This window comes from Lupinus angustifolius, chromosome LG06 (genome assembly GCF_001865875.1).
Source record: "Lupinus angustifolius cultivar Tanjil chromosome LG06, LupAngTanjil_v1.0, whole genome shotgun sequence".
Classification (NCBI taxonomy): Eukaryota; Viridiplantae; Streptophyta; class Magnoliopsida; order Fabales; family Fabaceae; genus Lupinus; species Lupinus angustifolius.
Window position 1 is genome coordinate 23,147,464 of NC_032014.1, and position 13,233 is coordinate 23,160,696.

Sequence of the window (13,233 nt, forward strand, 5' to 3'; positions counted from 1 at the left end):
AAATCCTTGTAAATCAGACGCTAAAGAAGATGACTATTGGAAGAATAAAACTACAAAATAATAAAATAATGAAATTAATGAGAACATATATACAAAAAAACAAATCAATGAAAAAATAAACAACAAAACTAATGACAAAATAAGAACATATCTATAAAATAAAAACAAATTTACAATAATGAAGATTGAGTAGCGGGATATAAAAATAATTATATTAAGTCTAACAAAGATGACTGACATGCTTTTTTGTGATGATGATGAAGTAAATCGGGTGAAGGAAACATTCGATTGTAACTATCGGAGAAAAGACGATGGAGATATGAAACAAAGAATAAGAGGTAGATATAAAACATGTAAGAAGAAAGATATATGAATAATAGAGAATATGAAAAGAAATGGAGAAAAAGAAAAAACGTGAATGTTGAAAGGGATTCAAATCCACATTATTATGTGTTTTGAAACAAATAATAAGAAGGAATATGAAAAGAGAGAGAGTAAAAAGTGGATGTGAAAATGGATTCAAATCCATTTATTATCTGATATTAATATTATTATAATTGTTCTTAATGAGTCTTCAAACAATTGGTAATGATGCTTTTTATCTGATGTGTGAAGCTGCACATGAAGCAATATGGTATTTTTAGTGGAAAAGTTTTGCACAAGGTTGCAACATGTGTCACAAGTTGATGTGGTAGGAGCTTTTTATGTTATATAGATATAAATATTTTTACATGGCTCAAAGGATAACTAAAAGATCCAATGTTGTGAAACCCGAGTCAGACGTCAAACCGGAAAAGATCTCGTATTAGGTTTAACCGGTTAAATTGTTTGGTCTGGCCAGATGATTTTATACATAATTAATACTTTTTATCTATAGATATATAATTATATATAAATGTAAAAATTTATATAATTAATAATCATGTATAATTACATTGAAGTAACGTCTCTTTATCTTTTTTTGGACTGAAGTGAAACAAAAGATTAGAGTAAAGTTTAATTTTTTTAATTTTTAAGTGAACCATTCAGTCACTTCCCGTGTTAATCCGGTTTAACCGGGTTTAACACGGTCGGACCGAAGTATCTCCTGTTCAAAGCGGTCCAACCCTCACTCGGTTAAGACGATAAACCAGAGCCGCTTACAAGTCTAGTCAATGGTCAAACCGGTCGGACAGTCCAGTATGGTCTGGTTCTCATAACACTGAAAAGATCTATGAATAGGATAAGAATATTTTATTTAACTTAAAAAATTATGAGAATATATTTTTATGGATAAAAACTCATTAATGATTTTAAAATGCTAACAATTACTATAATACTTATAAATGAATAATAATAACTGTTTGATTCTATAAAACAAAAAAAATCATAATATCCTTTTCAACTTTTTATTTTTTATATATCTATTTTTTATTCTTTTAAATGGTTTAAAAAATGACCAGATAAAATTAGGTGTTTGTACCATACATTTTGGTCTGTAATAAATTAATAAAAGTATTTAACAATATTGATTTGATTTTTTATTGGATATAACAAAATAAATAAACACATACTCCAGATTAAGAAGTTATTTGAAAAATATTATATTTTATCTAAATATCCTAACTTGTTTTCTAAGAGGGAGGGGGAAAGTATAATTAATTATAACTAATAAAAATGATAAGTAAGATAAATGAAAGAAGATAGAATTAAAGAAAAACGTTAGACAAAGTCTCCAATTATAAAATATGAATAATTTTAAAACAAAATGAAAACTTTACAGCAACAAAAGATATAAATAGATGGAGTAGAAAATCTGAATTTTAAATTCATTTATCTTTTATACTATGTTTGGTTGGATTGATAAAAAAAGAAGTAACCTTGTCGACTTCTAACTCAGAATTTCTTATTGAATTGTTGTCACCAAATCAGTATCACTCAATTATATTAATCATTATTATTATCTTATTATGTAATATGATTTTTTTTCATATTTTGAATAATGAAGAATGTCTCTAATTCTACTCACTCACTTATTAGAACAACCAAAAGTTAGTATCTTTGGCTGTAGAATACAAGAGAATTTCAACATACGACTAACATTAATTGTTACCCTGACCTCACTAAAACAAACACATCTCCCATATGCTCATATTTATGCATCCTTTTACTCACTTTTTTTTATCAAAACATTTCTTAATAAGTGAATATTAATATTACCACTGATCTTTTATCATAAGACCCTTTTCATATTTTTATTTTGGTTTTTATGTATAATAAAAGAATTTATTATCAAAATACTCTCATTTATTCAAAAATATTTAAGTGGAAAGAGAATGTAATCATGTTTCATTAATGAATGACAATTTTAATAGATGTGATATAATTGCTGACAAATTTAGTGATATTTTGGCATTCCTTAATTCACATGAAAATAAAAATATTAAATGATCGTAGCGAATATATGGTAGCATTTGGTATTCAACTCATCTACACTAATTTTACAATGACAATCATTTTCTAATAATTTAAAATCATACATCAGTTTTTAAATGAATTTTTTGAGTTGGTAGAGATAAAAGATTAAAAATAATTTAAATATCTAAATAAGAATATATGATTATTGTCTAAATTATCTATTTAATTTTTTACACTTCAAAAATATTTTAGAAAAGAGAGAGGTCCCATTAGTTACTGTGAGCATATTTGATGTCCTAAAAAGTGTGTCACTGATTTTGGTTGGTTGAAAAAAATATAGTTAAGTTAAAAGTTTCATAATTAAGTATTTTTCTAATCAATAACAAGTTTAGTAATGACATATGAAGTGACATACTTTCAGGATAGAAGATGTGTTCTCAAAAAATAGAGGTCATAAGGAAAATGGAAAAAAAAAGAGCTTGCACATGCCATGTGGCACGTCGTGAATGGTGGACACGAAAAATCTAAAGATGGGATTGCAGAAGGAGATCGAGAGTTCGGGCCAATGATTGGCTACACCAAATCTGTCAACACGAAAAATGACACAATAGAAAGGCATCACAACTCTGTCCGGCAAGCCAATGGGCGAGCGACACATGTTGTAGTGGCCTTCAAATGTGGAAACTGGGATCCTGCTGGCCACTCACATGTCGACATATTTCACTATGTTAGGGAACTCATTAACAGTGCTAATAGATCTGATAGTAGTAAATACAAGATTCCATGCCAGTGATTGACACAACTAAACACAAGTCCCAAGGTGAATTTTTTATTTTTCACCTTTTTTACACGTTTTGATTTTTTTTATTTTGATTTCTCTTGATCTTTTTTTATCCTTTCTTCATGGCTTCCCTTTACAACTTTTTGGGTTTTTTTAACTCATATGTTCCTTCTCCTCCCTTTTCTAAAATTTTACTATGCTATTTATGGTATGATCGGGTCAAAACTAGTGTAAGACACACAAGAAGAGGTCTCAAATGATTTTTATGTTATTATAAGACTATATCAATGGTCAAAATTGAGCCCCTAATAGCTTATGTTGGTCTAGGATGTGCTCATTGAGAATATACAAGAACTAGTACCACAATCCATGCTTTTTGTGCATGATATTGTCTTAGAGAGAAACTTGATAAGGGAATGAAATGAGAAGCTAGAAATATGGAGACAAACTTTAGAAGCTCGTGGATTTCGTATAAGTTGAAGTAAGACAGAGCCTATGGAGTGTAAGTTTAGCAAGAGGTGTATAAACCCTAATTTAAAGATAAAGATTTAGGATAATATCATACCACATGTCACTAGATTAAGGTATCTTGGATCAATCATACAAGAGGATTAGGAAATTGACAGAGATGTGGATCATAAGATTTAAGCACCTTGAATGAAATGGCAGAATGATTCATGTGTCATACGTGGTATAAAGTTACCATTCAAGGTTAAGGGGAAGTTTTACTGCACGACTATAAAACATGCAATATTATATTAGACTAAATGTTTGACAATAAAATGTCAACAAGAGGTTAGACTCCATGTAATAGAGATGTGAATGTTTTGTTGGATCAATTAATACACTAGATAATATAGGATTAGAAATGAATGCATTAAAGTTGGAGTAACTCTTATTTTTGAAAAGATGGTAGAAACCTTAGATGGTTTCGATATGTGTGGAGGAGACTCATAGAAGCCCCAACAAGGAAAGTAGATCAAATGAAGATAAGTCAAATTCCTAAAAGAAGAGGGGACTAAGAAAAACATAGGTAAAGTGATTAATAAATACTTAGATGTCAATATTTTGTTAATGCACGTGATTCATAATAAAACATTATGATATCATCTGATACATGTAACCGACTGCATCTAGTCAAATACATACTTAATTTTTGTTGTTATTTATAGTAGAGTTTTGTAACTACAGTATTAAATATTATTTTTAATTAAAATGAAATCCCTCAAAACAATGGTTTTATTAATTATTTTTTCTGAATTAATGAATCAATTAAATTGAATCTATTCGTATCCTAATATTGTATAATAATTGATTAAGAATCGAACAATCAATTGAGATCAAATTGATTCTAGAACTTCAAAAAACAATTTTTAGTGATAAAATATTTTTCCGTAGAATATTTACAAAAAATCAATGGGAGAGTTGAAATATTTTATTTAGTTCCAAAAATTACTAGAGTGTCATTTCTAAACAAAAATTCATTGGACTTTATATAATCCAAAAAACATTATAGTACCTAAAAATGGGTAAAAATAATTATTTAACTCTATAAAAGCACAAAAATGCCCTTTATATCATGATATCCGTATCCATCTATAAGCTATTATTGCGGATACTCATTGGTCGGGTATTTTTCGGTACCACAGGTCGAGAATTTTTTTGAGGTTCTAGGAGAGTAAAACTTTAGATTAGAGATGAAAAAATGGATCACCCAACCCATTTTGCCCGTGCTTGCAAATGCCTACAAAAACTAAGCGGACATGGACATGTCCGCATTGTCTTAACTAACAAAATGACATGCCTTGCCCGTTTTAAAATGGGCTAAAGGGCATGCAGGTGGCCCGCAAATATTGATTAATAATTTAAATATAAAAAAATAATATGAAAAAATAAAAAGAAATTAAATAAAGTAGTTGAAAAGAACAAAATTTTAAAAAACTTTGATATTTTATTGGAAGTTGACCAAATCATATTACATTGCAATTTTTAAGACATCAAGTCACATTACGTCATAACTTATTTGAATTTTTCTTATTTTTTCCTACATTATGCCTGTGGGCGCCCACATTGCCCAATAAAAATGCCCGCGGGCTTGGCGTGCAAAAGTGTCGAGCAAAACGAGTGAACATGAAAAATTTGCATACCCTGCCCGCAAAAAATTGTAGGGTATGCTGGCTGGCCTGTGGGCATTGCCCGTTTTGCAATATATACTTTAGATGACTCACAAAGTTATTTAATGAAATCATGAGGTCTAAGAAGATGTCATATGAGTGGAGGAGAAATATCTTAATCCCTATTTATAAGAACAAGTGTGGCATACAAAATTGTGCAAACTATAAGGGTATTAAGCTCATGAGTATACTATGTAGCTATGGAATATGATAATTGAATTGAGGTTGAGTCAAGAGACTAATATCATTAAAAATCAATTTGGTTTTATGCTAGGGAGGTTGACCATGAAGGCTATACACTTACTATAATGATTTATGGAAAGATACCAAAGGAACTAAGTGGACTTGCACATGGTTTTCCTTAATTTAAAGAAGACATATGGTAAAGTGCTTAGAGAGATTTTGTGAAATGTTCCTGAGAATAAAGGTGTTTACATTACTACATTGGAGAAATACATATGATATGGTCAAGATGAGCGTGAGAACAAAATGCGAGGTCTCATAACATTTTCTTATTGCCATAGGACTACATCAAGGGTCAACATTAAGCTCATGTTTGCTTACTTTTATCTTGGATGTGCTCACTGAGCATATCCAAGAGCCAATGCCACAATGCATGCTCTTTGTAGATGATATTGTCCTAGTGGGGGACTCCAGAGAGGAATTCAATGGGAAGTTAGAAATGTGGAGATAAACTTTTGAAATACATGGATTCCGTACACGTCGAAATAAGACAAAGTATATGGAATGTAAGAGGGGATGAATTAGGTTTGCAACAAAATTGTTCTTTTAAAACTCTAAATCAGATTTTATATGGAGGCAAATTATAAAAACAAAAGGTTATAGAAATTTAAAGAGGGGAGGTTAGAGAGATTCACACAAGCATGTATGCTAGTTCACCTTCTTCAACTAAAGACCACGTCTAACCCTTTTCCAATTCAAGGGATTTTCACTATTCAAATTGAGTTTCTATTACAAGTCTTACTCTAAGACTCCATTCTAGAACTCTCAAATTCCCTCAAGAAAGCACATCACTTTCATTTTATATAAATACTCACCAAATTCTATGGTTATCTTTAGTTTTATGAAGTAGAAGAAGATTTTTCTGAAGGCTTATGGTCACTACACCTAATCTATTAATGTATGAATCCTTCTAAAGAACACTTTAAATCAATATAACACTTGGCTCCTTGTTTTCCAAAAACTTTGAGTGTGTATAAAATTTCTCAAGATTTTTACTTTGAAAGATTGATTCCAAAAGTGTATGAAATTATTGTGTGAAAGTGTTGTATCATTTCAGATGTTAAGGATGGTATTTATAGAGTTTATAAGGTTTCAAGTTCCATAAGAGAAGATATAAGACATTTGAGAAGGTACTAATTCATTTCGGTATGTGCTAGTTGACTTTTAAATTGGAAACAACACTTCCAACACACATTAATTGTTTACTGTCTAGTGTTAATAAGTTATTGGACTTCACTATCTAACTGTGTATCCCTATAAAATTTTCGGTTAGTGGCCCTTTTTCTCAATCATGTAATCTCTTACTCATTTTCTAATAAATTATTACTATGTTTTAAGTAAAGTGTTTCTTGATTTTCTAAAAACTCATTTTTAGAACCTTATAACTATTTTCCATCCAGTTAAAACTTTGTAAAACATTTTTCAAGAGCTTTATGTGATATCAAAATTAAAATGACTACAATGGTAAGATCTTAAACAATAAAACAAAATATATATCTATCTGTGAACTTGTGTTTTCCATACTTAAAGACCTTCAATTGTTTACTACTTTTATTGATATTAGTGTCTTCATCAAAACCTAAACAAAATGAAGGAGAAACTTTTTTTCGCACTACCTTTTTCAAAAATTATTTTTTTCTTAATTTAATCAAATTTGTCAAACATGCCAAATTTAACCAAAATAGCATTTGTTTTTAAAGAAAAGTTATATTGTAACCAAAAAGAAAGAAAAGTTATTTCCATAAAACTTTATTCTTTGCCAAACACACTCATGCTCCACCAAGTGGATTGATAACTTCATGCAAATATAGAAGAACGTGCTACCAAAATTATAATTTTAGCAAATAGAATAAGCCATGAATGTGTGCTATTATGCAATTTGAAAATCAGCATTTATAAAATTATCACTTATCACAATCTTCATTCGGGGTGGCAAAACATTTCACCAACCTTACTACATTTGTTTCACTCTTTCTCAATGGAAAGTTACGACTCAATAGAACATAACTAAAAACAGAAATTATAAGGGATAAAATGGAATCAATTACCCAACACAGTTGCAGGAGCAGAAAACTTGCATTCTGCACAACTTCTGTGTATGTTTTGCCTTAGGCATTTTACCATATAAATTGTTACCTATATATATATATATATATATAATGAATTTCCATATAATAAAAAATCAGCACTTCAGTAAACTTGTTTAGAGTTTCATTGAAGATCCAATGTTAGAGCAATTGCTGCATGCCTGCATTCAAGCTACCATCTGCTCCTGTTCCTGCTCCATGTACAGTTGTTCCAGCCAAGCCGGAACCACATCCGTTCCATTGTTAAGATAGCGTTGCGGCTGCTGTCGCTGCTCTTCAACACTATACTGACCAGATTCAATTGGTGGACCATCCTTCACTAGTGAATGAACCCAAGATACATCTGGTTCATCAACATTTGGTGGCGCTTTGGTTGCAGCCAGTGTTAAAGGACTATTGGTTGCTCGAAATCCGAAAGAAGCAGATTTTCGCATCTTATTCAGCTCTTCTCCGCGGATGCCCCAATCTAATTTGCCATCAGGGGAGCCCCATCCAGAGAAGATTGAAGGCTCCACTGGCGAAGAAAGCTCGGAATTATGGTTCACGACACAACGCTCAATAAAGTTCTGGCTTTGCTTTGAAAGGGCAGCATTTCTTGAATTCAAAGACAATGTGGAAGCAGAGCCAGATAGATCAACCATAAATGATGGTGATCCAATCACATTTGAAGGGGAGAGGCTTGAAGAATAGCCCCTCAATTGCTTGTTCACATTCTGATGTGCTTGGATTCCAGTTGGAGATTGTAACTGAGACCCGAAAATGTCTTCGAGGTTAGTATGCACTCCTGCAAGCCTATTTAACTCCCCAGCATCATCACCCAAAGAAACAGGGAAAGATGGACTTTTCGCCATAGTACTTTTCCATTTCGAAGGGGGTGAAAAACCAGCCATCTCATCTAACAATAGCATCTGCTGACGATTTTCATGTCCAAACAATTCAATATCTAAATCAAAATCTCTAGCATTTAATGCAGTTTTCAACCTGCTTCTGGCAAGCTGAAGGGTAGGGGACTGCCACATAGCTCCGCCAGCAGTAGAAGATGCTCCAGATGGAATCAAAGGTGGTGCTGAGGCAGGTGGTGTCAAGACAGATGGAGACCCTAGTGATAAACGGCTATCCAAACCAATATCCAATGACGAAGCACTAGCTGGATATGATTGGGGAGAAGGCAATGCAGAACCAGTAGAAGCATACAAGGGGCGAAGCTCTTCCAGCTTGTGAGCAAAAAAGCATACTCTTCTCATGCATCCACTCTCATCCTTGCAAAGTCGTGTTCGATACTGCGCTGGGTGAAGCCAGCACTCAAAAATACCATGTGCATACTCACAAGCATCCCCTTTGCTGCACAATCCCTTCCGGAACTCAGGGCAAGGGACACAGCTGTATTGATATTTCACAGGATCTCGTCGCCTTGCATTTTCACACGGATGAACAAAGGGGCATTCAGTCCAATCATGAGAATAGGCCCTTGAACAAGGCTTCACTTTGAATGTGTACATCCTAAACTCATCTGTGCTATACATCCCGTCCTTTATGTCTGGAAGAGAAAGATCAACATGATAATCTTTCTTTTCAGTCCCGTCCTTCGAAACACGAGGTGAATCGATATATAGCTGTTGCTGTCTAACCATTTGGCCATCTGCTTCCTCAAATGTAAGGCCAGCCTCATCAACACCTTCTCTACCTTCTAGCACTGCTTCTAATATCCTCTTCCTTGAATTGAAGATACTATTGGACACAATGCCGATCAAGTCGTAGCACCGGTTCCCGTTAGCATCAACAGCACTAACATCTGCCGATGCATGAAGCAAAAGCCTGATAACCTCAGGGGAGGCAGTAGAACCCCCAACAACAGCACAATGAAGGGCAGTGGCCCTATCTGAACCACAAGCCTTGTTAACATCGACAACACCCGATTCAAGAATAAAAGATAACACACCTTTACTTCCAAACATAGCAGCAATCATTAGAGGGGTCCTCTCTTCATAACCAACTTCTTTTGAACCAACCCTCCTTCCATACCATAAACCCACCTCATTAACATCATGACCCTCTTCTTCAACTGCTTCTTTGAAACCCTTCACATCATCTGCAGCCGAAAACTCGAGCAACGCAGAAATTCTGTGGTGTAAACCATTGGAACCGGTGCACATGACTTTAACCTCCCTTTGAGACCTTCACAGAATCAAAAAATTAAAGTTTGGAGAATAAGTTGCTATTGCATCATACATGATATCTCATTTTTAAAGCTAGAAAACTTCCACTAAACGACTTCAATTTACTATAACAAAAAATATGTAACAACAACAGAAAAGGAAATAAAAGACATAGATTGTTCCACATTTTGCGGATGTTGATAACTATAAAGGCAACTAAGGATTGGCATGGTTACAAAATCATGAGTTACCTAGACATTTGGAACAAACATTTGTTTACAATAAAATGTTTAATATTTCTATTTTATCGATAACAAAAAGTTCTAAAAATATTAAAATAAGCACCAACGACGGTAAGAGAAGAAACAGAAAAAGAAAATAGTTGCAACCTTCACAAAATAGACACACTGTTATTATTTTTGCATGGTTCTGATAATTCACTTAAACATTAACACTTCCAGAAAGTTTCTTAGCAACCAAGCAATAAAATATTTATTACACATTCAAAATCCATAAAAGATTCATTTTTTAAACCAAATTCAAAGACCCATTAAGAAGAAAAGTAGAAAAACATGAACCAAAGAATGATACCTTATAAACAACCAGAGCTGGTGAAGTAAACCAAAGCCTTGGTTTTTCCAACACTTACAAAGCATTTGAGAGAGAGAGAAAGTGAGAGGGAAGAGAAGAGGAGGGAGTGGATGACTTTTTGAACCCTTTGTCTTTATGGTTTGAGTCAAAAAGTAGAGCCCACTTAGCTGCCTCACCAGTCACTAGTCACCAATTACCATTTACCAGCTTCTCTTGTCCAATTCCATTAAAGTATATATCAATCAATTCCTTATAAAGTATGACCCCAAAAAATATATGCGTTAATATTGTAATCACCGACCAAAGTTTTGATTTCAGAAATTAATTATAGATGAGGAAATGTATTATCATCATATTCACTCCTGCTAAAATGATATAATCACTAACTACATAAACTAGTTTTTACTCTAAACTTGTTTAATTATTAAATATTTTTTACTAAAATAAAATATTACATTTTTTATTAGGGTGTCTAACATATTTTTTTTGTACTTTTAATTAGATACAATAGGAAATCAAGATTATATAGTTTTTAGTTGAAAATTGATAGAAAATTAATTAATAAATTTATTTGATTTTTATTAATTGAGGTTGGGTGATAAGAAGCATATCATAAACTTCCCTTATTGATTTGAGAGATGATAATGACAGAACTAATGATCACGGTCACTTCTCAACTGGAATAGAAAGGAATGAGGCAATATTATTTGCGATCATTTTTTTCTCATTTTTAATAGAAAATAGACACATTAGTCGTGAACTGTCTTCGCACTTCAAGAAATGGAAGAGACTATGCTAATGACAAAAGGTCGTTCACGTAGTCCTAAGGTACGAGGTTGTTAGAGGCGAAAACGAGGCAAACTTGTCGGACGTGTAAGACTGAGATGACAACTAAGAGGGAGGTGAATTAGTTGTCTTAAATCTTTGTCAGATTTTTCTGCAATAATCGGAGCTAGTAGCAGCGGAACAAATTATGTAGAAAAATATCAAACAAATTTAAAAGAGATAAGGGATAAGAGAGTACTCAAAGATTTTTATACTGGTTCACCTTCTTGTCCACCGAAGGTTACGTCTAGTACTCTTGCAATATAAGAGATTTCTTCACTAGATATTAAGAGTAGCAATTCCAAATTCTCACCCTGAGATTTCCTTGTACCTTACTCACTCTCTAATACATATATCACTCTTTGGAAAACAAACTTTCCAAGTGACTCTATCCCCTTTCTTATCACACCCTTGTGAAAGAAAGTAACTCAACAAATTGAATGTAGAAAACTTTAACTGTGACAAAGATTGCCTTTACAAGATTTGAAACTATGAACTCTTGTAATCCAATAACTCTTTATATACACTTAATTATAATGCTCAGAAAGTTTAAATAACTTTGAAGAAATACTTAAGGCAACTTCAGAAAATATATTCAGAAAGTTAAGAACAAGTTGCAAAAAGTGCAGAACACGTATTTCAGAAAAGTTTAGATTGTGTATATGAGTTGTGTGTTATGAATTATGAGTTTCAATGCCTTTAAATAGGCTTTCTAATCAGCCATAACACCTCTATGAAAATGTAGGATTTGATTAGAATGAAATCATTTCGTTTGGAGTGAAAGTTATGCAGTTTGAATATGAAAACTGGTGCAACAGCTCTCAATAATCGATTACAGTATTGACGTAATCGATTATCCAAACATTTTGTCCAATTGAGTAATTGATTATCACACAGTGTAATCGATTACTCACTGGATGTAATCGATTACCCAAGTATTCTGTTCACCTGAATACCTGATTACTACAATGTGTAATCGGTTACTCAAATGGGTGTAATCGATTACGCTGTTCATTTTTTATTGGGTAACTCGTTTCTTACTCATGTAACCTGTTACTTAGTTCTGGTAATCTATTACTTAGTTACAGTAACATGTTACTTAGATCTAATAACTTGTTACACAGTATTTTGAAAATTGTTTTCATTTATACTTGTAGTTTTTAATTTTCTCTCAAAATAATTTTGAGCATTACTGTTATTTGTATATAATAGAGTATAAAGATATAAGTACTTACAAACTTATATTCTAATTCTTTGAAGCTCTATCTTCATGGTCTTCATATGTATTCTTCATTTTCTTCTTTATGTGATGTTGGTGTCTTCTTCATAGGATGAGGTTTGTAGACATGTGTCGGTCACATCGCTGAAACTAGGGCAACAAGACACATGTGTCTCCCTGGTTGGCTATGGATTATGTATGATGTGGAAAGTATTATGTATGATGTGGAAAGTAAAGGGCAACAAATGTGATCATGGCCTAACATAATAGTGCTAGGCTTCGACAATAAAAATTAAAACCAATGTGATCATGACCTAACATAATAGTGGGTCTCGGGAATTAATGGAATGACCTAAAAAGGTCTAGAATATCTATCCATCAAGACTTTGATAATCTAAGAACAAGAATGGTTTATCATAATTTTTTCCAAAAGGCTTGGAGGGAAGAAGCGACTCATTATGACCGCTCTTCTATCCTTTTAGAAAAAATGAATGCATGCTCTGGTTGATGATGACTATGCATGAATATGAATATGCAATGAGAGTATTGATATGCCTATTGAGATGATATGAATGAAATGTAAAATGGGTTATGCTTGCACATGGTGGTGTATGAATCACAATTGATGGGTTTTAATTGTTGTTTTTTTAATCTTGAGGCCTCCTCGTCATCATGTTTCCTTTTGAGCAACCTTACACACTGAAATGCTGATTTTTCTAAACAATTTGGCTCATCCTAGTAGATCTCCTTCATCTTCAAT

At 32.6% G+C, this 13,233-nt stretch overlaps 1 protein-coding gene across 1 annotated transcript; it reads right to left on the reverse strand.

Annotated features, from left to right (window-relative positions):
• Window positions 7,492-10,293, reverse strand: LOC109350267 (zinc finger CCCH domain-containing protein 66-like). Its single transcript, XM_019591466.1, has one exon. It carries the CDS (start codon window positions 9,833-9,835, stop codon window positions 7,850-7,852), a length of 1,986 nt encoding a protein of 661 aa, XP_019447011.1. The 5' UTR covers window positions 9,836-10,293; the 3' UTR covers window positions 7,492-7,849.

Bases quoted from the DNA above. Each gene is read 5' to 3' on its own strand.
- LOC109350267 (XM_019591466.1), bottom strand. From the start codon at position 9,835: ATGTGCACCGGTTCCAATGGTTTACACCACAGAATTTCTGCGTTGCTC.